General features: G+C 49.2%; 2 protein-coding genes across 9 annotated transcripts; one reads left to right on the top strand and one right to left on the bottom strand.

Annotated features, from left to right (window-relative positions):
• Positions 1-3,093: 3,093 nt before the first annotated feature.
• Positions 3,094-15,258, top strand: PHKG1 (phosphorylase kinase catalytic subunit gamma 1). 4 transcript variants are annotated; one of them, XR_003127450.3, is made up of 12 exons: positions 3,094-3,288; positions 5,377-5,481; positions 5,994-6,172; positions 6,819-6,873; positions 9,720-9,785; positions 10,032-10,195; positions 10,576-10,666; positions 10,803-10,956; positions 11,132-11,257; positions 11,631-11,892; positions 13,995-14,595; positions 14,972-15,258. XR_003127450.3 is itself a non-coding variant. In XM_025425697.3 (11 exons), exons 2-10 carry the CDS (start codon positions 5,399-5,401, stop codon positions 11,874-11,876), a joined length of 1,164 nt encoding a protein of 387 aa, XP_025281482.1. In that variant the 5' UTR covers positions 3,094-3,288; positions 5,377-5,398; the 3' UTR covers positions 11,877-11,892; positions 14,972-15,258. The 4 variants fall into 4 exon arrangements, 2 of the variants coding, with proteins under 2 accessions (XP_025281482.1, XP_025281483.1); XR_003127449.3 differs by having other exon boundaries at positions 14,969-15,258; XM_025425697.3 differs by lacking the exon at positions 13,995-14,595.
• SUMF2 (sulfatase modifying factor 2) lies at positions 12,259-23,319 on the bottom strand. Of its 5 annotated transcripts, none has more exons than XM_025425704.3 (9): positions 23,130-23,303; positions 21,246-21,402; positions 17,813-17,927; positions 17,361-17,405; positions 16,845-16,995; positions 15,996-16,051; positions 14,630-14,714; positions 14,297-14,441; positions 12,259-13,106 (listed from the first exon to the last, which is right to left on the bottom strand). In XM_025425704.3, exons 1-9 carry the CDS (start codon positions 23,191-23,193, stop codon positions 13,022-13,024), a joined length of 903 nt encoding a protein of 300 aa, XP_025281489.3. In that variant the 5' UTR covers positions 23,194-23,303; the 3' UTR covers positions 12,259-13,021. The 5 variants fall into 5 exon arrangements, with proteins under 5 accessions (XP_025281489.3, XP_025281487.3, XP_025281488.3 ...); XM_025425702.3 differs by having other exon boundaries at positions 23,025-23,297; XM_025425703.3 differs by lacking the exon at positions 17,361-17,405 and having other exon boundaries at positions 23,025-23,319.
• Positions 23,320-23,464: the final 145 nt, after the last annotated feature.

Genomic DNA, 23,464 nt, shown 5'->3' with positions numbered 1-23,464 from the left:
TCCTGGGGTCCCTGGATCGAGTCCCACGTCGGGCTCCTTGCATGGAGCCTGCTTCTCCCTCTACCTGTGTCTCTGCCTTTCTCTCTCTCTCTCTCTCTCTCTCTAATAAATAAATAAAATCTTTAAAAAAAAAACAAAAACAAAACAAAAATTTCATTCACTTCTGGAAGTTGATCTTAAGTCTACCTTGTGCTCTGCACTTTTTCTATTTTCAAAAGTATGTTTCTGAGGCTGGTTTCTTTTCCAATCTCTTGAGTTTCAGAGACCTGTGTTACTGCAAGGTGAGTCAAGTGCTATTTAGTGAGTAGATTTTTCAGTTGCTGCCTCGTCCTCAGCTGTGTTCTTAGAGTGCCCAACTTTTGAGTTCCTGAAAGGGGCCAAGACCATCTTGCTTTGAATCGCCATGTTCCATTCACTCCTAGCAAATCCCCCAGCCCATTCCCTTCTGGATTTCTGTGAAAGCTCAGGACTTGTAAGTTCATAGCCTTAGTGCCCCTCTGTCCAAGGTATGATGGTATAGGGTGGGTACATGTATTGTTGAGTCGGTGGGTCAAGGGAAAATGGAGCACCTGGCTGTCTCTGACTTGACTGAAGAGACAAGTATGTGACTCTTGATCTTGGGGTCATGAGCCCACATTGAGCATAGAGTTTACATTTAAAAAAAATAAACAGGGATCCCTGGGTGGCGCAGCAGTTTGGCGCCTGCCTTTGGCCCAGGGCGCGATCCTGGAGACCCAGGATCGAATCCCACATCGGGCTCCCGGTGCATGGAGCCTGCTTCTCCCTCTGTCTGTGTCTCTGCCTCTCTCTCTCTCTCTCTCTGTGACTATCATAAATAAATTAAAGTTAAAAAAAAATTAAAAATAAATAAATAAAAATAAAAAAAATAAACAGCCGTCAAAAAGAATGAAATCTTGCCATTTGCAACAACATGGAATTAGAGGGCATTATGCTAAGCAAAATAAGAGAAATAGATTATTTCACTCGTGGAATTTAAGAAAATAGATGAACATAGGAGAAAGGAAAAATAAAACGAGGCAAACCATGAAGAACTCTTAAAACTATAGGGAACAAACAGTTGCTGGAGGGGAGGTGGGTGAGGGGTTGGGGTAACTGGGTGATGGGCATTAAGGAGGGCACTTGAAGTAATGACCACCGGATATTATATACAACTGATAAATCACTGAATTCTGTCTCTGAAACTACTACAGAATATGATAATTGAATTTAAATAGAAAAGGTAAAAAAAAGGCACCTGGGTGGCTCAGTGATTGAGCATCTGCCTTCAGGTCAGGTCGTGATCCCAAGGTCCTAGGATCAAGTCCTGCATTGGGCTCCTTGCAGGGAGCCTCCCTTCGCTTGTGTCTCTGCTTCTCTCTGTATCTCATTAATAAATAATATTTAAAAAAAAAAGTTAAAAAAAGGAAAATGAACTGCTGACATCAAAAAAATGCAAGTCTGGCTAGCCTGTCCTCTTCCTGGTAGGAGCCATGGCTACACCGAGACAGGCACAGAATTATCCACTTAAGGACACTGGCCTTTTGCCCTGAGGTCAGAAGGGATTTTGTTAAACATTGAAAGTATAAAGCACAAGTCAAGTCTATAGCTTAGCATCAGGACAACAAAAGGGAGAGGGAGATTAGTGACAGAAGTGAAAGGAGGAGATTGTTTCATCACTGGAGGCAGATGTTGCATCTCAGAAAGCAGAGGCCTTTGTGCATAGGCCCAAGTCATCCCCAACTTCTGTCAATGTAGCAATCCAGCAAATTACCTCCCCAGAGTAGAAATAGATCGTCAGCATGAATAATGGAAAGAGCTGTTGGGCCCACACCTGGGCTTAGTCTAGGCCCTTCTACTCCCCTATTCGGTGACCTTGAGCAAGTCAATTCTCTTTCAAATGGGCTTAATATCAGAGTTTTGGGGTGCAAGTGAAAATGTGTAAGTGCTTTGTGAAATGCTAATCAAATGGGTGCTTGTGGGCTTGGACTATCTGAAGCACTGCATTATCCCTCCATTTATATTAGAATTAGGGGTTTGGAAAAAAGTGGCTTTACAATGAGAGCAATAAGCAAGTGTCTACTGGGCCAGTGTGTTACATACATTATTTCCGATGTCTACCTCTTAAGGTAGAATCCTAGTGATAAGGACCCTCACTCAAAGAGCCCGAAGGTGTACACCGTCCGAGCCCATATGCTTTTCCTGGCACCCAGAGCAACTCCCAGTAGCCCACAGGCTGAAAACCAGATGGGTTAAGGATGAAAATATGGAAGCAGTTCAGAGATGGATTCCTTTTTTTTTTTTTTTAAAGATTTATTTATTTAAAACTTTCTTTTTTTTTTTTAATTTTATTTTATTTTATTTATGATAAGCACAGAGTGAGAGAGAGAGAGAGGCAGAGACACAGGCAGAGGGAGAAGCAGGCTCCATGCACTGGGAGCCTGATGTGGGATTCGATCCCGGGTCTCCAGGATCGCGCCCTGGGCCAAAGGCAGGCGCCAAACCGCTGCGCCACCCAGGGATCTCAGATTTATTTATTTATGATAGACATAGAGAGAGAGAGAGAGAGAGAGAGAGGCAGAGACACAGGAGGAGGGAGAAGCAGGCTCCATGTCCGGAGCCTGACGCGGGACTCGATCCCGGGACTCCAGGATCGCGCCCTGGGCCAAAGGCAGGCGCCAAACCGCTGAGCCACCCAGGGATCCCCAGAGATGGATTCCTAATGGGGATGTTCCCTAACCTTTAAGGCCTGCATTTTGCAGGTCAGCCTCACAAACTCTTCCTGAGTGGGCACCAGTGTCTGGGTCCCTGCGGCAGCCAGGGCTGCACTGTGTGTGTGTCTGTGCTGGGCTTTCTCCAGGGGCCTGCTCTCAAATATGCAGAAATGGCTCCCAGAAAAGTGAATGCATTTCCACCATGGCTAGCTTTGTCTCCTCTAGGCCTGGAGACCAAGGGAGCTCCAGAGGGAAGACTGGTCACCTCTTGCTGTCCTGTGGGCTCCCAGGCCACCGAGTTTCCCTCACCCTCCAGCAGAGGTCACCTCCTGGTGAGACTTGGCCCCCATGAGCCTTGGCCTGCATCCCAGGTCTGCAGTTGTGGTTTATTTCTGGTACGTCAGGCTTCCGTCACCAAGAAGCAGAGCCTGAAGGACGAGCAGCAAAATATCCTGCTGTGGCCACAAGTGTCTGCTGGGGACCTGCTTCAGCCCTCGGCCTGTCCCCTCTCATCAAGGGGCTCTGAGGCCTTTGGGATTCCTGCCACATTCACTCAAGGGCCTGTGAGGATCAAACAGTGAGTAGCCGGGCCAGTGATGGACAAGAGCCAGGCGACAGGCAGAGAGGGAGAGGCTTTGTGGCAGGGAAGACAGGCCCCAAGAGCCGTTAGAACCATGTTTCCCTTCAGAAGCAGCGGGATGGAGAGTGACAGCACTGACTCTGGAAGGCCCCTCGGGATGTCCGCCCACAGAAAGGGGGTTCCTTGTGTTTTAAGGCTGAGTTTGGGGGAGGGATGCTTTGTTCCAAAAGGACCAGGTTACCTATTCCCATTTGGGGACCCTTTCCACGGGAATCTTGGGGAAGGTGCAGGACTGTGTGTGTGGGGGGGGCAATGTTGGCCCCACATGGGGCTTAGAGCAGGGGGATGGCTGCCTGCCTCACTGCAGGAGAGCAGAGAGCAGCAAGAGGCCTCTGAAGCTCTGTCATGCCAGGGAATGGAGGCCCCGAAGGCCTGGAAGGCTTCCTGGGGGGGTCCAGTCCAGATGGACCCTCTGCTCTAAGGGGGCTGGGGAAGGGGAGAGACCGTGGGCTACCAAGTTCTGGGAGGTGCGGGGTACAGATGCCCATCTTGGGAACTTAAAAGGATTTGCAAGGCAATGGGCTTGTTTTTATAGGAACAGATACTTCTGTGCTCAGTTGGGGCTGGCGACTGGGAAGCCTGTGAGCAGCCAGGCGCCCGCTGTTGGCAGAGGACTCTGTTGTTATTCTAATTCTTCCTCTGGTAACCAGGCACCTGGCAGTGGGGACACCAGGCTTCTGGAACAGCTAGCCCCACTTGGCTGGTCAGCAAATTGGCCCCTTGGACAGGCTCGGCCTTCCTGGGTCCAGAAAGGGTCATAGAAGAGGGGCTAGAGGCAGTGTTGGTCCTGCTGAGTATTGGCTTGTGCCCATTTTTCTGTGTGCCCCTCTTCCTGTCAGTAGATGTCTTCTCTGTCCCTCAAATCCTGTATCTGAGGTGGGAGTTTAGTACTCTGCTGGCCTCTATCCCTGAGGCAAAGCCAGCCAGCTCAGCTCCTCTATCCAGGCGTGAGTATCCTGGATTTGGACTGCCCCACACTGTGGCAGGACCCCTCAGGGCTCACTGACCATCATCTGGTATGACACGGGCATTCTGAGGACAGGCCCGTCCTGCTGTCGGGACCCTGAACCAAGGGGATACCTCCAACCATTGACTCACATCCAGGGAGCAGCACTGGGCACAGGGGAAGGAAGGCTGGGACATCCCAGAGATCAGTCTAATGGAGGAGGTGACATCATACACTGGCAAGGGATACCAGAGTCTGGGACCACTGGGCTCCACATCTCTCTGAGCGCCTGGCAGCGTGCTTCTCAAAGAATATGAAAGAAAGAAAGGAAAGCAGAGGAAGAGAGAGGGAAGGAGGGACAGAGGCAGGCCAGCAGGAAGGGAGGTAGAAGGAAGGTGAGAAAAGTCTGCTAAGGGCACAGTGAGTACGGAAGGACAGTGGGAAGCCCTGAAGTGTGTCCTGGAAGGATGGGTGCTTTCAGGGGAGGATAGCTAGGTTGCGGGAGCTAAGGTGAGGCTATAGGAGTGCCCTAGTAAGAAGAGGAAATCAGGAAGCTTCTCATCTTTCCCCAAGTGCTGGGAACAAGCAGGGGAAAAGCAGGACCAGCCTCATCTCTGAGAGGGAACAGCCCTTTAATTTGTCCTCTGCAAAGTTTCTCTGGGGTTCTATCTAAAACCAAGGGTATGCCAGCCAAGTCAGAGCTAATCTTGGGGGCTGATGGCCCAACCTCCTGCCTCTGTCTGCTGTTTCTACTAGAGGAGAACATTCAGGGAGCTACATGGCAGCCTGGGGGTCACAATGTTTACAGCCAGTGAGACGATACAAGCTGGGCTCTTTCCAAAGAGTTTTTCAATTCACACTTATTTTGAACATTAGGCTTGTTCTGTGCCAAGGGATACAGATGAGGAAAGGTTCCAGCCTCAAAAAGTACACCGCCTACGTCAGGATGGCTAACAGCTTCTTCCCTTTTTAAATTTTTTAACTTAAAACTCAATTTAGTTAACATATAGGGTATTACTAGTTTCAGGGGTAGAATTTAGTTGACAGCTTTTTTCTATTTCCCCCTCCGAACCCCTTAGAGTTGCCCCCAAGTTGTGGAGCATGACTCGGGACGAGGCACTGCCAGACTCGTACTCAGCACAGGGCTTCTATGAAAACTATGAGCCCAAGGAGATCCTGGGCAGGTAAGGCCCAGACCTTCCCCAGGAGGTGCTGTCCTGGGCTCCAGCCAGTTCCATGGGCCTGAGCACTGACCCTTTTCCATCCCCAACACACTGTCCACTTGGAGAAACCTTTAGTTTGGGATCCTGCCCTCCTGAACCAGGACAGATGAGAATGGTATGAAAGCACCCAGACAAGAGACTTCTCCCAACTGAGCTCTCTCAGTGCTGTTGACAAGCACATCCAAACCCAGGTTTGTGCCAGCATCAGAGGTCAGGGGTCAGAAGGAAGATTATGGCCTTAGGTGCTGAGAAACAGCACTGAATTAGGAGTCAAGAGTTCTAAGACCAGGCTTGCTACTCATCAGCTCCAGACAAATCACCCTCTGTTTGCCTTCTTCATCCTACTATCCTATCCCCAAAAGCTCACAGGGAGTTAGTTGGTGGATAAGGCAGGGCATCTCTGTTGTGGCTTGGATCTGGGATTCTCCCTGGGGTGAGGGGCCCCTGGGACCACCTGTCCTCTGCACCCCCAGAGGAGTTAGCAGCGTCGTCAGGCGCTGCATCCACAAGCCCACGTGCCAGGAGTATGCTGTGAAGATCATTGACATCACTGGCGGAGGCAGCTTCAGCTCTGCGGAGGTCCAGGAGCTGCGAGAGGCCACACTGAAGGAGGTGGACATCCTGCGCAAGGTCTCTGGGCTCCCCAACATCAGTGAGTAATGGCCCTAGGCCCCAGCAGGTTGCTCCACGATTCCGCTCTAACCACCCATGTCAGGGAGTGCGGCCCCACTGTGCAGCCAGCCAGAACCACCAGAGTCTCCTGCCCCGAGACCCTGCCAGCCCAATGTCCCGAGGTGTGAGGTTCCCAGCTCCATGCCTACCTTGGGGGAGATTTAGGTCTGAGCTTCCTCTTCCAGCCAGACAGAGGGGTTACAGGCAGTCCGGAGCTGGTTGCAGCTTGGGGAATGGGAATGTGAAGTCCCGGGCCAGCCCCTCCCTTGGTGGGCCTCCGTTGGACACCATTCTGATATCCCTTCCAACTTTTTTTTAAGATTTTATTTTATTATTTATTCATGAGAGACAGAGACAGAGAGAAAGAGAGAGAGAGAGAGAGAGGCAGAGACACAGGCAGAGGGAGAAGCAGGCTCCATGCAGGGAGCCCGACGTGGGACTCGATCCCGGGTCTCCAGGATCGCGCCCTAGGCCAAAGGCGGCGCTAGACCGCTGAGCCACCCAGGGATCCCCCTTCCAGCTTTTGAAGTCAGTCCAAGCAGCTTTAATCCTGTTGCCCCTGTACTCTTGCTGCCTCTGCCCAGGGTGCGTTGCTATCTGAGACGAATTAGTCATTTCCATTTCAGTACAGCTGAAGGACACTTATGAGACCAACACTTTCTTCTTCCTGGTGTTTGATCTGTAAGTACCCAGCCCTGGAGCCAGCCACACCCTGGGGCCTGTCGGAGAATGTCCTCTGGTGGTTCCCTATCCAGTGTTTCCTGAAGACCAGTGGCACATAGGATCACCATTGCCTAGGCAGATCAGCCCTGGGGATCAGGCTGCCAGGTCTTGAACCCTGGGTCCATCACTCAGAAGCCAGATGCTTTAAGTATCTGTTTTCTCATGGGTATTAGAGAATAGCAGAGCAAATGGCATGCCATAAATGCTATTATTAACTACAATGATGACAAAGGTACTCATTCAATACTCAGCCTAGACATTGAGGATGCAGCAATAAACAAGACATATATGGTCCCTGACTTCATGTAACAATTTTCAGAAAGTGAACAGAAAACAGTAAAATAAGCCATAATACACCCACACAGTTATGTGCACGTACAGATACATAAAGCAGAGCAGGGGTTAGAGAGAGGTAGGGCTTCTCTAGATGGAGCGAGCGTTCTGGAATGCTCTCCAGAAGGACCTGAGCACAAACCCAGATGAAGTGAGGGAGGGATCAGAGCCAAGACCTGGAGAAGGCACAGCAGAAGGGCAGAAGGAAGAGCCAGAGCAAAGGCCCTGCTGGATGGGCTTCGCATATTACAGGCTTGGCAAGGAAGCCAGGTGGGGGAGTGGAGCAAGCCTGTGGCATTGGCCAAATGTGAGGTCAGGCTATACTGAAAACCAGCTTTTGCAGGCATGTTAGCCATGGTAAGGACTTTGGGGGGTGTGGTGTGTGAGAGCAGGAGGATGATGGGATCTGATTTACTTTTGAAGAGCATCCTACTGACTGTAAGGAGGCAAGAGTGGAAAGGGGGAGGCCTGTGGTATTGAGGCAAGAGGCCTCGAGAAGCAGTGGTAAAGGTTGTATTTGGGGTGTGGCCCAAAGATTGACAGCATCCCTTTGCACCAATAGGGCTCACAAGACGAGCTCCTTGTCATGGGGCCCCTTGCCCACAGAACGCCTTTTAGCTCTGAGAGCTTGTTTTCTCAGGAATAGAAAAATGATACCATCCATTCTATCTTCCTAGGCTCTAAGCATTAAATTTTAACACCACAAAGTGCTCTGTGAACAATGTGTTCAGACTTAATTTTTATTAGAAAAGGTTTCCAGAGAAGGGAGTTCTCCAGTTCCTTGTTCGCCCACACCACTGAGTCCTCACTGAAGAATGTAAATCTCTCTGCTGCATGAGTCATGGTTATGGGGGTGTCTTGATTTGTCCGTATATAACAGCTAAATTAAGGACTAGATTATACTTGAGAAAATCATTCAAGGAGACTTTGTGTTGATAGAACCTTTAATACTGTAGCCATACTGAATATGCACAGGGTTATTATACTTGGAGGCACGATGTAACTTGGTCTGTGTGTACAATCCTGCCAGCTCAGCTCTGGGAAGGCAGCAGCTGGGTGCACCCTGCACAGTACCCAGTGTTGACTAGTAAATTTTTTCGCTGCTGCTAACAATGACTTCTCCTAGCGTCTTTAGAATGGAATTCGAGTGATAAAAACTGGATTCACACACTTGTCTTTTAGGAGCACAGTACAGATATTCTTTTATTTTTAAATAATTTATTTATTCATGAGAGACACAGAGAGAGAAAGAGAGAGAGGCAGAGACACAGGCAGAGGGAGAAGCAGGTCCCATGCAGGGAGCCTGATGTGGGACTCCATCCTGGGACTCTAGGATCATTACCTGGGCCGAAGGCAGGCGCTAAAACCGCTGAGCCACCCAGGGATCTCCCACAGTACAGATATTGTGTAAGTAAGGCTCACCTCTAAAAATTCTAGGTTATCTTCTCACACAGAAACCCCCCTTCCCACCCCACCAGCTAAGCTCAAGGGCTTTCTTGCCTCTATGCCCCTGGCCCAAACCCTTGTGCCTTAGAAATCCTACTGCTTTCCTGGAGGAGTGGGTGGGAGGGGGCAGGGTGCACTTTTCCTTTTTTTTTTTTTTTTTTTTAAATTTTTATTTATTTATGATAGTCACAGAGAGAGAGAGAGGCAGAGACACAGGCAGAGGGAGAAGCAGGCTCCATGCACCGGGAGCCCGATGTGGGATTCGATCCCCGGTCTCCAGGATCGCGCCCTGGGCCAAAGGCAGGCGCCAAACCGCTGCGCCACCCAGGGATCCCTCACTTTTCCTTTTTAACCAGGGGAGACTTTCCTAGGACCCCCAAGACTTAACCAGCCACAGCTGTCCCCTCAGTAGCACTGTTGTGTAGAGCCCTTGGGGGCAGCTCAAATATCCCTAACCTTTGAAGAAGTTGCTTGGGGAAGCTATTTTTAATGTTGCCCTAAGTTGCCCTTGAGGGTATAACTAGGTTGTTCTAACAGGCACCTCTTTCTACATCATCCCAAGAAGTGAGAAGATTGAACTGTAATTCTTAATCCTAAAACGAGCAAGCTTTGCTCCTCCAGCACTTGCACTATTGCTTCTACCATTCATTGCTGGGAAAAATCAAGTGTATCCTCCTGTCCTCGTGATCCGGATCTGGAGCCTTGGGTCCGTGGCTCTGGGTCCCTCTTTCATGTCCCAGCCCTGATGTTGACCCTGACAGATCCCAGTCCATGCCATCACTTCCACAGATGGGGGAAACCCCCAGACAGGTGCCATCTCACCCTTTGAGCATCCTTGCTCTTCTAATCTTCCTAGACAACCTCTAAACTCACTTCCTTGGCATTTCCCTGAAACCTTTGGTCCTTAGTGGGGAGTGTTCTACTTTGTTTCTGGAGATAGGAGGGCAGGAAACAGGTCTCTGGGAGCAGGGTAAGGAGGGGGTGGTCTTGGGACCAACCCAGCTACAAACTCTCTGTCCCTACAGGATGAAGAGAGGGGAGCTCTTTGATTATCTCACTGAGAAGGTCACTCTGAGTGAGAAGGAAACCAGGTAGGGATCCATCTGCTCCCATGGCCATTCCCTGCCCCAGAGTACGAGTGGTACTGCCACCAAAGTCTTAGAGGGGGCATAGCATGCATTTTTCTGGGGTGGGGGTGTGCACTGCAGGCTTCTATATTCCCCTCCGCCCTTCCCCCACTTGTCCTGAGTCCTCCCTCACTGGCAGTCTCACAGATATATGGGCTTTGGTCTCTGCTGAGGAGGAGGTAAGAATAACACGTGCCTGTCCCACCACAGAAAGATCATGAGAGCCCTGCTGGAGGTTATCCGCAACTTGCACAAACTCAACATTGTACATCGGGATCTGAAGCCTGAGAATATCCTCTTGGATGATGACATGAACATTAAGCTCACAGACTTTGGTTTTTCCTGCCAGCTGGAGCCAGGAGAGAAGCTGCGAGGTCTGGTTACATGGCCTCGGCCTATTTCAGGGGCTCAGGCTCTCTCATCTGTGGTCCCAGGAACAGAAAATGCCTGCATTCCTCCCCTAACTCCCCACCCCCTGAATATAAATCCTACTGTTTCAGGCTGTCTCTTCAGGTAAGCCTCTTGCCAGGGCTGAGCCAGGTTCCCACTGCTTGACTTCCAGGCCAGGACACAACAGATCCAGGCAGGTGGTCCTAGAAGCCAGCCCCCAGCCCCTGCCCTTGGCCCTGAAGTCGGTCAGGGTTAGAAGAGTTGCTGCCCAAGCACCATGTCACTTTCATCTCCATTTTGTCCTTTGGACTGTCCTGTTCCAAGTGCCCCCTGCTGACCTATCCTGATGTAACTGTTCCTGCAGAGGTCTGTGGGACTCCCAGCTACCTGGCCCCTGAGATCATTGAGTGCTCCATGAATGATGACCACCCAGGCTATGGGAAGGAGGTGGACATGTGAGTGTGTTGGGCAAGGCAGTGACCCCTAGGCACAGGGATGCCCCCCCATGTCTAGGAGCACCTGCTGGGGAGGGGAGGACATGGCAGGAGCTGCAGCCAGCCCTCCTGCCTTCCTCCGTCCACCTGGCACCAGGTGGAGCATAGGGGTCATCATGTACACCCTGCTGGCCGGCTCCCCACCCTTTTGGCACCGGAAACAGATGCTGATGCTGAGGATGATCATGAGTGGCAACTACCAGTTTGGCTCACCTGAATGGGATGACTATTCAGACACTGTGAAGGATTTGGTGAGAGGCCAGGGCTCCTGGCTCCTGCCTAGGCAAGGGGAAGTTCACGATGGGGTGGGGTGGAGGCACATTGTACTACAAAACGGAGGACCCTCTGGGAAGACCTTGTCTTCTCAGGTGTTGGAGGAGACCCTGGGGCCTTGATGTTTTTGGCTCCCCCTCCTTATTCTCTCAGGTTTCCCGTTTCTTGGTGGTGAACCCCCAGGGCCGCTGTTCTGCAGAAGAGGCCTTAGCGCATCCCTTCTTCCAGCAGTATGTGGTGGAGGAAGTGCGTCACTTTAGCCCCCGGGGCAAGTTCAAGGTACTGAAGTTCCCCTGCCACCGAGGCCCCTGTGGCAGGATTCCTCAAGTCCAAGCCCCCAAGTCCCCTTCCTTCCCCCAGGCACTCCTTTCACGCACAGGGTTTCCAGAGCACTTGTCCCTCCCCTCCACCCCTGTGATGATTCTGGCTCAACTTCTCCTGGCTTTAGAGAAGTCAGAAGTGACCCACCTGGCTGCAACAGCCTATATCTCTGCAGACAGGGGAGGGGTTGGGATGGTAGGGGGACACCAGCAAGGGTGTAGCAGTAGGCACACAAGGCTGTATGGCAACGAGCTCAGGGACTCTCTGCATTGGGAGGAGGAGACAGGCCAGCGGAGGCTGGGTCCAGTTTCTTAGTTCTGACTCTCCACAGGTGATTGCTCTAACAGTACTGGCTTCGGTGCGGATCTATTACCAGTACCGCCGGGTGAAGCCTGTGACCCGGGAGATTGTCATCCGTGACCCCTATGCCCTCCGGCCTCTGCGCCGACTCATTGATGCCTACGCTTTCCGAATCTATGGCCACTGGGTGAAGAAGGGACAACAGCAAAACCGGGCTGCCCTTTTTGAGAACACACCCAAGGCTGTGCTCCTCTCCCTGGCTGAGGAAGATTACTAAGGGGCTGGCAGGTGGGGTAGGTGGGGGTGGGGCAGGCAAGGAGGGAATGCTACAGAAATAGAAGTTGAGGAGGGAAATCACGTCCAGGCCTCTGTCCAGAGGGAGCAGTTGGCCCTGGCCAGGACCCCTGGAACTAGGGCCATTAACCCCTCTCAGAGCTCTGCACAAGAAAAGCAGCATGCTCCCATCACACCTTGTTAAGTGTGGTCAGGGCAGGCCCCATGGAGAGGGAATGAGAGGGCATCTGAGAGTCCTCCTGCTTCTCTATTTCCCAGCTGCACCACCATCTTGGCTCCTTCTCATGGGAGGCCCAGAGTTCCAGACACTTGAGTGTACTTCCCGTAGGGTCCAGGGTGAGGATCAAAGACAGGACAGTCTGAGATACACAATTACAGGGGATTTTACTGACCTCACAACATCCAGTGACATCATGAAAGCAGGTTCTTTTCCAGGGACATGTGTTTACAGGCATATGGAAGCCCACATACAGTTAATAATATAAAGGAAAGGTTCTGGTATTCGTCTCTCTCGAGTATTATTCACTGTAAGACTCCCAAAATGCAGTTTTGTCTGGTACATAACTTGGTTCTCCTAAACCCTTTTAAGATTCACTTTGTGCTTTAAAGAGCCCAGCTACTGCATTCTACATGCAGATAGTAGAAATTAGGTTCTTTCAGAAGTATATGAAACATGACAAACGGGGTGAATGAAGGAAGTATTTTCCTTCTATAGCAGTTTGCTGGGAAAACAAAGAAAAATGGAGAAAATTCTGCCTTGAGAAAACAAAGTCAGATCCCTGAATCAGACACTGAGAAAGTGGGAGGGAACAGATTTAAGAATTTTTAACAAAGTGCCTTTTAGAGTACTCTACCCTGACTGTTGGAGGACTGGCCCCTGTATGGCTAACATCTGACCTCTAAGAGAACACTCTGCTCCCTGGGCACCATCAGTAAGTCGGGTCCCTTCTCCATGACACACTGGTACCCCATTCTGAGGTCACAGTCCTCTCCTGGCCAGGGGAGAAATGGGGGAAGGGGAAGGAGGCCATTCCCAAGGCCAACTCTGAAGAGCCTGGAGTTTGGCTATGGAGGCCAGGGAGAGACGTGGGTACCAGGGAGCTCTTCTTCTTGGCTCTGCATGGCTGTTCACAACTCTCCAGGTAGTCGGCCTATGCTGGAAGCACAGCGGAAGCCTAGATTGTCTGAGGCTGAATCCGGAGTGTTACCCATCCTGCCACCACAGAAGAGGGAAGAGAATAGACTTCATTGAGAACGGGGCCTGGAACCTTACCCAGTTTTCCTTTGTAGGCCCTGCCGTGGCCTGGGGTGCCTGAGGGCTGAGGGCAAGGTTTAGAAAGAAGCCTGGTTATGAGGGCACTGCTGGGGAAAGAGGATAAGAAGGGACCTGGGACGGGGTGGAGGAAGTGTGAGTGAGCAGCCATTAGAGTCTGCTCTGGAAGGTGAGAAAGGCAATGACTAGTAACTTCAAGCTGTTCATAGTCTAGAATAACTCAGCTGAAAAAAGCCTGTTGGTAAGAAGCGAGAATATCATAGTGCCAATAAGTACTTCATACTTTTCAACGAACTTTCACTTATGTTCCTTCATTTGCCATTCCTCAACACCTCTGGCAGGCAGGATTTGTTCAGCATTTAAGGCCCAGAATCAGATACTAGGAAGATTTCAAGGTTTTGCCCAAGACCAACCACTGCTTCATGGACACAACTGATTCAGTGGCAAACCCAGCTTTCTGGTTCCCAGGCCAGTACTTTCCCCACTACTTTGTCCTAAAAAGGAGGCGAGGGAAAGCCAGGGGCCTCAACATATTAAGGAAACATATGCAAACCTGACTTTCTGAGACCAGAGAAACTGTGGTCTCTTTCTAGTCCTTATGGAACCCAGGAATGAGAGGGGTCAGAGGGAGATCAATCAAAATACATCTACAGATGAGCAGAGCAGAGTGTGTCCCAGGAGGGGCTCAGGAACTTGGGACTCAACCATTCAGGTGCCAGCACTAACCATCTGTGTGATACAAGCAGGTCCTAACACCTCTGTGAACCTATTTTTCCTTGACTGTACAACAAAATGGTTCTAGAAAATGATTTTTCATGTGCTTTCCAGCTTGAAGAGTCAATATTTCCATGACCACAGGCCATGACCTTTTATTGAGGTGACCATTACACTCCCCTGCCTATAAGGACAAAGAAAAGCCCTGGTGATGCTAGACACAAAGTCTCTCTGGGTGCTGAGAGCTGGCAAGAAAAGGCAGAAGTTGCCCTGGGCATGTTGGCTTCTCATGGCAAGTGCTGCTTATTCTCCTTTCTGTACTCACAGGGCGCAGAGAGAGGGGTGGAGGTAGTACCAACACAAGCTCTGTGAGAACAGGGCCCAGACCCTCAGCCCCTAGCTGCCGGACTCCTCACCTGGTAGTGACCCGGGCCAGGTGATTGGCAGAGCCATCAGCTGTGTCGATCCAGGATGCCCCCCGGAGAACACGCATGTCCTGGTCAGCAGATGGGTATAGAGATGCCGTCCACTCCCATACGTTGCCCATGAGGTCATAGAGTCCTGAGCACAGCAGGTGGGTCAGCCCCAGGCTGGGCAGCCCTACCTCCAACCCCCCTGCTGCCTTGCGTAGCAAAGGCTTTGGGGAGCAAATGCTCCCCTGGTAGTGTTTCTCTCTGCCTCAACCTTCAGGCAGAATGATCACACCAACCAATCTGTGAGTGTTGACAGCAACGTGGTACGAATCTTACCATAGTTATTCTGTGGAGGGAAAGCATTCACTGGGGAGACTCCGTGGAAGCCATCCTCCGCCTTGTCACCCTTGGGGAACTTTCCCTGAGGAGGAGAAATTTAAGCTAAAATATTTACCAACCTGTTCCAAGGTGGGTGTTCCTGCCTGCCCAGAGGAAAACCAAGGTCATACTGCAGCGTCATCTCGGGTAGGATGAAGGGCATGAGGCAGTGCGCTGAGGTGCCTGCCCTGAGCTCCCACACTAGGCTCCTGTCTTCCACCATCACCTCCTGGCTGGATTAGGAAATGTGCCCACAGTGGTCTACGTCAAGCCCATCCCACTCTCACTTTCTCTCAGCAGCCTCCACCCCTCCACCTTGAGCTTCACGTACTTCAAGGATTTGGGAAGAAAGGCTCCTGCCAGCTCCTTTTGCTCAGCACCACCTGGCTTCTCCAGAATGGCGATGCCTGCCCTGTACTCTTCTACCACCGACAGGTTTAACGCTACCTCATCTGCCCCGACTCTACCATCCTCATCTGTTTTTTACCTCCAAAATGCTTGAAAAAAGGAACCTATGTTTGCTGAAGCACTTTGTTCAATTTGTTCATTCTTCTCATTAAAATTGGGGTTCAGCTCCCCCTGCTCCATGGAAGCTGCTTTTACTAAAGGGAAAGGGAAAGGGTAGTAACTTACTCAACAGCTACTATGTGCTCGGATCTCTTTTAATTTAATCCTTAGAAGGTTGTGAGGCAAGTATTTTCTCCCTTTAAAAAAACTGGCAACTAAGGCTCAAAATGGTTAAGCTCCATTTGGCTTCCTCTCCATTCCACTTCTACTTACATGTTCTTGGGCCACTGCCCACAACCTCAAATTCAGATACCTCCCACCCCACCGTCATTGCAGCTCTACTTCATTTAATCCTGCACAAATTAGCAATTAGCATCGTCCCCAAATCAAATGATATTTTTAGTCCCCTAATTAAAAACCTCTGCCTGCAGGGGAAAATATAAAACCGTATCTTGGCACACCTGGTCCTTCATAATCTGCTAACAAGCCACCATCTACTTTGTCTCGTACACCTCCTGCCTCACTGAATTCGTCCCATCTCTGAATGCTCAGTACCCTTTCCTAATACAGGGCTGACATGTTGTTCCTTCTGCTGCAAATGCCCTTTCCTCTACTTTTCACTTGGCAAACTCTAAGCTCAAATGTCACGTTCTCTGTGGAGTCATCCCCATCACTCAGGCAGTCGTTTACTTCTGCAGCTCTTCAGAGTTACCACTCCCACTAGAACACAAAGCCCCACAGCTCAGGACGATGTCTGGCCTCAGGAGGTCTCAGTCAGTGCTTTGAGAAGGGGCAGGGTGAGGAACTTACATCTTACCTGCCACAGGTTGGTGCGGTTTGGCTGGAACTGGTTTCCCCATGGGTAAACCTGACCTGCCAGGAGGGTAAGGAGACAGCAGGGGAGGGGGAGGTGAAGGGTTGTAGAAGAAGGGAAAGGCAGGAAGAGTAAGGGAACCAAAAGAAGTCAGGAGGTGATGACAAAAGAGAGAGGTTACTCATCACTTTTATTTGCCATGCTTGCCCTCCCTTCCACTCAGTGCCCTGCATTCAGAGGCTCTGGCTTCCTGCTCTGCTCCAGGACAGTACAATCCCAGCTGCGGTTCTTACTAATGCCAGTCTGTAAACTATCTGTTACCAGATCACATCCAGGTAAGTACAGAAATTGAGAGTAAGAATCAAGAAACTTGTCAAGTGGACTTAGACTAGATAAATAAGCAACCTCGTTTAGATTGGATAAGCAACAAGGCTGTAGAGACGTTGAACATGGGGAGTTGCTGTTTCCTCCTCCTAAGTTTAATTAGGACTGCAGAACTTTGTTGTTTATGCAAGTTCTTTCACACCTACAGAAAAGGCAGGCTGGGTAATTCTTCCCTGTGCTATGTTGTTCTGATTAGATTCACTGAGATGTAGTATGTCTGGGTGAAATCTCTAAGAATAACAATTTTATGTCTGTTTCTTCATTTCAGTTTTCCAGTTATTAATTTTTATGGAATTTTACAGACGTATTGGTCTGAGATGAATCAGAAGTGAGAACAATAACTGGCCCTCCACCACACGGTTTAAGAAGCGCTGCTCTAGGGAGTATGGAGCCTTCCCACCCTTCAAAGCTCCCATGCAGGATAGGATAAAGAAAGAATAAAGGGTAGTGAGTTTGCCATCTTTATACCCTTCAAGCCCCCTCGGGCAGCAAACTCCCACTCTTCCTCAGTGGGCAGCCGTTTCCCCTTCCAAGCACAGTAGGCCCGAGCATCATTCCAGCTCACGTGTAGCACTGGGAGCTCCAGTCTCTCTTGGATGCCAGAGTTAGGACCTGCAGGCTGACAGCAGTGAGATAGCTTCTGGGAGCTCATGGAAGTCTGAGGAAAGCTAGGCTTAGAGTGCCTGAGTTGAGCTTTTACCACCAGATTGAGCAAGGAAGTTGGAGGAACTAGCCTGGTGAGTGAGGAGAGGACGAGCATCAGAAAGAGCATAAATATGAGCCAAGGGAGAAAGGGGATGGCGCATTGGGAAAAAAAGATCAGGGCAGAGTTTTGCCATCCATGTTTTTTCTGGCTGCTTCTTTGAAATTTCTGTCACCCTTTTAAATTTAGCATTTCTAGATGGGCAAGGGGTCTAGAGAAGACAGGCCTCCAGAATAAGAGTCAACAGGGGTAGAAAACAAGGCAGATGACTCAATCCTTACCTGCCTCCAGAATGCCCTTTCCACTGGAAGCCACCAGAGAACAGACTGCAAAACAGAAGCAGCATGACTGCAAGGTGCTCTGCCACAGCAAGGGCACCTTCCTGCCTGACACACAGGAGGCAGAACAGATATTGCAGGCTGAGACTCCAGAGGTCCAAGGGGGGTGCTGTTTCTGGGACCCCGAGAGCAGGACATCTCACTACCACTATTAGAGGGATGTCAAGATGTTCTCTTGCCAGTTCAGGGAGTAACCAGAACTCTCCATGTACCTGGTTCCTTACCGAGCCTCAGGCTGCAGAAATCAGCCCAGGGTGAACCCCCAGGAGCGTGTGTTCCTGACTCTTCCATGGAGGAGTTCTCTTGCTACTTCCTTGCCTGCAGCTCTCAGATGTGATTCTCTGTGGTGGCTAACCCACTCCCACTCAATCAGCTGCAAGCCCAGGTTCTCTCACCTCCATTTGATGAGTCACTTTGTTTCTAAGCTCATTGGCGACAAACTCCTCAAAGACAAAACTCCACCCGAACATCTCAGCCTCTGTCCGGTACTTTTTTTCCCTGACAAACTCCCTGAAAAGAGATATTTCACTTGGTTAAGCTCATAAGATTCTATGTCCCACTCTCACCCACTCCAGCTCCAGAAAAACTCAGATATCCTTCTCCTCTAAAACCACACACCACAGAATTTCCCTCAACAATTAACATAAAAGCCCGAGTAGATTTTCTTTTAAAATCTGTTGCTATATGTGTAAATTTACATAGTCAGGCACTCTTTTTAGCAAAGCATATAGTCACTATCACAATCAAAACATAGAGCAAGTCTATCAAACACCTCTGAAAACTCTCTCATGCCTCTACAACCACTCATCTGGTTTCTGTCCCTATAGTTCTGCCTTTCCCAGAATATAAATCCACGTAACTTGAATCATACAGTATGTAACTCTTGGGTCTAGCTTCTTTCACTTAGTGTAATGCTTCTGAAATTCATCTATGTTTTGCCAGTATTGGTAGTCTGTCCCTCTTTGTTGCAGAATATAATTTTATTGTATGGATGTACTGAGTTTTACTTATCCATTCACCAGGTGCAGGTCATCTGGGTTACCTCTGTTTTTGGAGATTATGAATAAAGCTGTTGAGATTTATTTATTTATTTTAAATTTTTTTTAAATTTATTTATGATAGGCACACAGTGAGAGAGAGAGAGAGGCAGAGACACAGGCAAGGGAGAAGCAGGCTCCATGCACCAGGAGCCCGATGTGGGACTCGATCCCGGGTCCCCAGGATCATGCCCTGGGCCAAAGGCAGGCGCTAAACCGCTGCACCACCCAGGGATCCCAGCTGTTGAGATTTAAGGGTGGGGAATGGGTCTCTTTTCTGAAAGGTCTTCACATACTTACTCTCAGAACAATCGCAAGAGGAAAGCAGAACATGTGTTACTATCTCCATCTAACAGGTGAAAAAAACTAAATCAAATAAAAATAATGTGCTGAGATTTTAGAATGGATTTTCACATAGTTTGGTGTGGTACAGAAAATCTCAGCAAGCAAACTGCCAGGGTAAGATGGATTGTTTTCACTGGCTAAAAGTATCCCATCTGTGCCAGCCGTCTGATACGAAAAGACATTCTTCACCCATCAAAGGCGCATTGAGAACAGAGGACGTGATCAGATTTGGTAGCAATAGCTATTTACCAACCTCAGAGCATCTGAATGGTCTGAAAATCTTTTACCAGAAAAGCAGAGACAAATCATGGGTTCTAAGTAAAGTTTAGGGGCTTGCTGGAGATCTATCATGAATAAAGCACAAAAATAAACAAATAAATAAGTCCCAAAATTTGAAATATAAAAAATTTCTATCATAAAATACATCATAATTTGAAATATATCAAAGAAGGCACACTGTGTATCTAGCTAGCTAGCTATGTCTGGTTCACATGATATAGTACAAGCCTCATTAGAAGTAATTTCTCTTTCAATTTTAATAACTTTCCTGTTTAAAAAATTCTTTAAAAAAACACATATAGGTAATGCACAATGTATTACAGAAAATGAGAAAATACAAGTAGATAAAAAGAAAAAAATTGAAATCATCTATTATCACATCAGCAAAGATATATCCATGCATATCCCTTCCTGTTCTGCTGCCCAGCGACTATTTTTAAATAGCTTTAATAAGGTCGTTCCTAAAAAAAAATAAAAATAAAAATAAAGAGTACTTCCCTGGAATTATTTTCATTTGGAAGTCACAAAAACATGGGCAAAATCTGTTAACTAATGCAATGCTGCATCTTCCAATTCTTTTTTTTTTTAATATTTTATTTATTTATGACAGATACAGAGAGAGAGAGAGGCAGAGACACAGGCAGAGGGAGAAGCAGGCTCCATGCACCGGGAGCCCGACGTGGGATTCGATCCCGGGTCTCCAGGATCACGCCCTGGGCCAAAGGCAGGCGCCAAACCGCTGTGCCACCCAGGGATCCCCCAATTCTTTTTAAATGCATATATATTCTATACACATACTTTTTAAAAATAGTGTATATTGTTTGTAAGCTACTTTCTTTGCTTAATATCTCACATTACTTCTTTTTGACAAGATTTTTTTTTTAAGATTTATTATTTATTTATGATAGACATAGAGGGAGAAAGAGAGAGAGAGGCAGAGACACAGGCAGAGGGAGAAGCAGGCTCCATGCCAGGAGCCTGACGTGGGACTCGATCCCGAGACTCCAGGATCGCGCCCTGGGCCAAAGGCAGGCGCTAAACCGCTGAGCCACCCAGGGATCCCCTTGACAACAAGATTTTAATGGCTAAGTATTCTGTGATGTTGATTCAATATGTTTAAGCAATCTTTATGTTGTTAATATTTGTTTAAATGGCATCTTTTTAGATAAATGTTTTTTGGAAGACCTTAATTCTTTCCTTAAGGAACATTTCTGAAGGTGGAATCAGAATCCTTAAGTCAAAAAAAAAAGGCCTGAGAAGTACATCAACCATCCTTATGCTTACTTCAGTCTGTGTCTTCTGAATTAATTTTCCCCATAAATTTTTATCTTAAAGAGTTTTTATTTATTAAAATATTTTATTTATTTATTCATGAAAGATACAGAGACAGAGAGAGGCAGAGACACAGGCAGAGAAGCAGGTTCCACTCAGGGAGCCTGATGCTGGACTTGATCCTGGGACTCCAGGATCATGCCCTGGGCCGAAGGCAGGCACTAAACCACTGAGCCACCCAGGGATTCCTCCTTTTTTTAAAAACCTTTTTTGGGATCCCTGGGTGGCGCAGCGGTTTGGCGCCTGCCTTTGGCCCAGGGCGCGATCCTGGAGATCCGGGATCGAATCCCACATCAGGCTCCCGGTGCATGGAGCCTGCTTCTCTCTCTCTCTCTCTCTCTGTGACTATCATAAATGAATAAAAAATTAAAAACAAAAACAAAAAACCTTTTTTTAAAAACATAATCTGTTTGGTTTTTTTTAAAGATTGATTTATTTATTTATTCAGAGAGAGAGGCAGAGACACAGGCAGAGGGAGAAGCAGGCTCCATGCAGGAAACCCAATGTGGGACTCAATCCCGGGTCTCCAGGATTACACCCCGGGCTGCAGGCGGCGCTAAACCGCTGCACCACTGAGGCTGCCCATCTTAAAAGAGTTTTAAATCCACAATGTAACACGTAGGTCATCTCCCACATTGGCTTTGTGTTCCTGTTCCCTCCTCTTTTCCTCTAACTCTCGAGTCTCTGGACTTCAGATTCTTCATCTGAAAAATGTAGCTTTTTCCCACAGTAGTATTGCAAAGATGGTATGTATTAGTAAACAAGCTACTTTCCTTTTAGATATTAGGAATGAAAAATAGAGCCTCTACCCCTCCTGGGAGAACACTGGAAGTACCTGAAATCTTTGTTGGTGACAGGAAATACATCAATGGCAAAGGGTTTTACTGTCACCTCCCGTACTGGCCCTTCACCATTTCTGCCATCTGGTGAATTTGTTCCCATCTGGAATCTGCCCCCCGGTAGCTGCACCATGCTAGTAGCCTGCCCATTCCCTGCAGAGAAAAAGGAGCACTGTCAGTAATACATGAATAAATATAATACAAGTGACAATATTTGGATTATATGTCATATTCATAATGTAATGAAAAAAACGGAGTTTTCGAAATTTGGCCTTAAATTCTCGTTCTGCCCCTTAATTTGTTGGGCAACCTTTGGCAAATTAGTTAATCTGAGTTTTGATTTCTTTGCCTACAAAATGGAGATAGCATCTATTTCATGGGTGTGGCTGTCTGTAAAATGCTGTGAGCAGATGGTATTTATTCAACAAACATTTATTTCCACCCTTACTGTTCGACTCCTGTACACAACAACTTTTTGTCCCAGCTAGGTAAATCTAGAAACGAATAACCTGAAATATTTCTAGTACCTTTCTACCTATACTTCTGCTCATGTTGTCTCTGCTTCTTCCTCCCCCTTCTTAATGATTTTCACCATTATACCACATGCTCCAGAAAGAAAAGGACTGTATCTATTTTGCCAGTGTATTCCTGGCATTTAGCACAATAATTAGCAAATAGCTGAAGGAGCTCCTTCATATCTGCTGTTTGAACGCCTCAGAAAATCGGAATTAAAAAGATCATCAATTCAATTCCCTGATTTAACAGGAAAAAAACCAATACCCCCAAAAGGAAAATAACTGACAGAGCTGGTTAGCAGGGACTAGGACAAGATCCAAGCGCCTGCCTTATCTTCAACTTCAAGAGGACCCGCGTCCACCCAGGGATCCACCCAGGGACCTCTAAGGACCCTGAGCTCCCCAATGCGGAGCCCCTCCCTTTTTTATGCTTCTCTGCCTTCACCCTCCTGTTCCCATTCTGACACATTCACACCCCTGATCAAATCTACTTCAAGGGAGAAAGAAATGCAGAAAGCAGGGAAATCTCAGACTAAAAGGGAATTAAGAAACTACATACAACTGCAATGTATGAGGTTTATTTGGACGCTAACTCACCACGTAAACTATGACAAACGGTGAATTTGAACACTAACTGGACGTTTAATGGCATTAACGTAGGGAAAGAGCACGGTATTTTTCATGACTTTGTCTTTTCAGCCACTCAAGCTGCGTATTTACAAATAAAACTGTGAATGCCTGGATTCACTTCACAAAGGCTGCAGGGAAATGACAAAGTGGGAGCGATACCAAAACAGCCACATTAACTGTTAACTGGCAACTGTTTAGGCTGCACGATGGGTCCAAGGGGGGAGGGAGTTGCCCAGACTCCAAAACAAAGCACAAATCGCAGAGAAGATGCACCGGAGAGTGCCGTCCCCGGCCGTCCCCCGCCGTCTCCGGCCGTCCCCCGCCGTCCCCCACCGTCTCCGGCCGTCCCCCGCCGTCTCCCGCCGTCCCCCGCCGTCTCCGGCCGTCCCCCGCCGTCTCCGGCCGTCCCCCGCCGTCCCCCGCCGTCTCCGGCCGTCCCCCGCCGTCTCCCGCCGTCCCCCGCCTTCCCCCGCCGTCTCCCGCCGTCCCCCGGCCGTCCCCCGCCGTCCCCCGCCGTCCCCCGGCCGTCCCCCGCCGTCCCCCGCCGTCCCTCGCCGTCCCCCGCCGTCTCCCGCCGTCCCCCGGCCGTCCCCCGCCGTCTCCGGGAGGCCCTGCCGCCGCCCAGCTCACCCAGAGCGGGCGGACCGCCAAGGTCGCCTTCCCGGCCGGGGCACGGAACCCACCCCCGTCCTGGCTCCCCGGGGCACACAGGGCGAGGGCCAGGCCCGCACTGACCCGGCGCGAACCACGGAGCGCACAGGACCAACAGCACAACGAGCAGCGGCGGCGACGGGCCCATCCAGGAGCACTCGCAGCGGACGCACTCCTTGGCCCGCCCCGTGCCGGCCGCCGTAGCGCCTGCTCCGCCCCGCTCCTGAGCGTTTTTGGTTTTTCTTCGGTCAAAGGCTTTGGTTAGTCCCGCATCCGGGCAGCCGGGCACGAAAAACGTGTGGAGCCGGATAGGGGAAGTGCGGTTTTCTCGCGGTATTGTCGAAGGACCCCGCTAACTCCAGAAGCCCCGTCATTACCCCATGATCACATTTGGGCTTTCCTCCCCTTTTCCAATCAAA

The sequence above is a fragment of the Canis lupus genome, chromosome 6 (assembly GCF_003254725.2).
Source record: "Canis lupus dingo isolate Sandy chromosome 6, ASM325472v2, whole genome shotgun sequence".
In the NCBI taxonomy this organism is placed as follows: domain Eukaryota; kingdom Metazoa; phylum Chordata; class Mammalia; order Carnivora; family Canidae; genus Canis; species Canis lupus.
The sequence above is the reverse complement of the archived record's forward strand: the minus strand, read 5'-3'. Positions and strand labels throughout refer to the sequence as shown.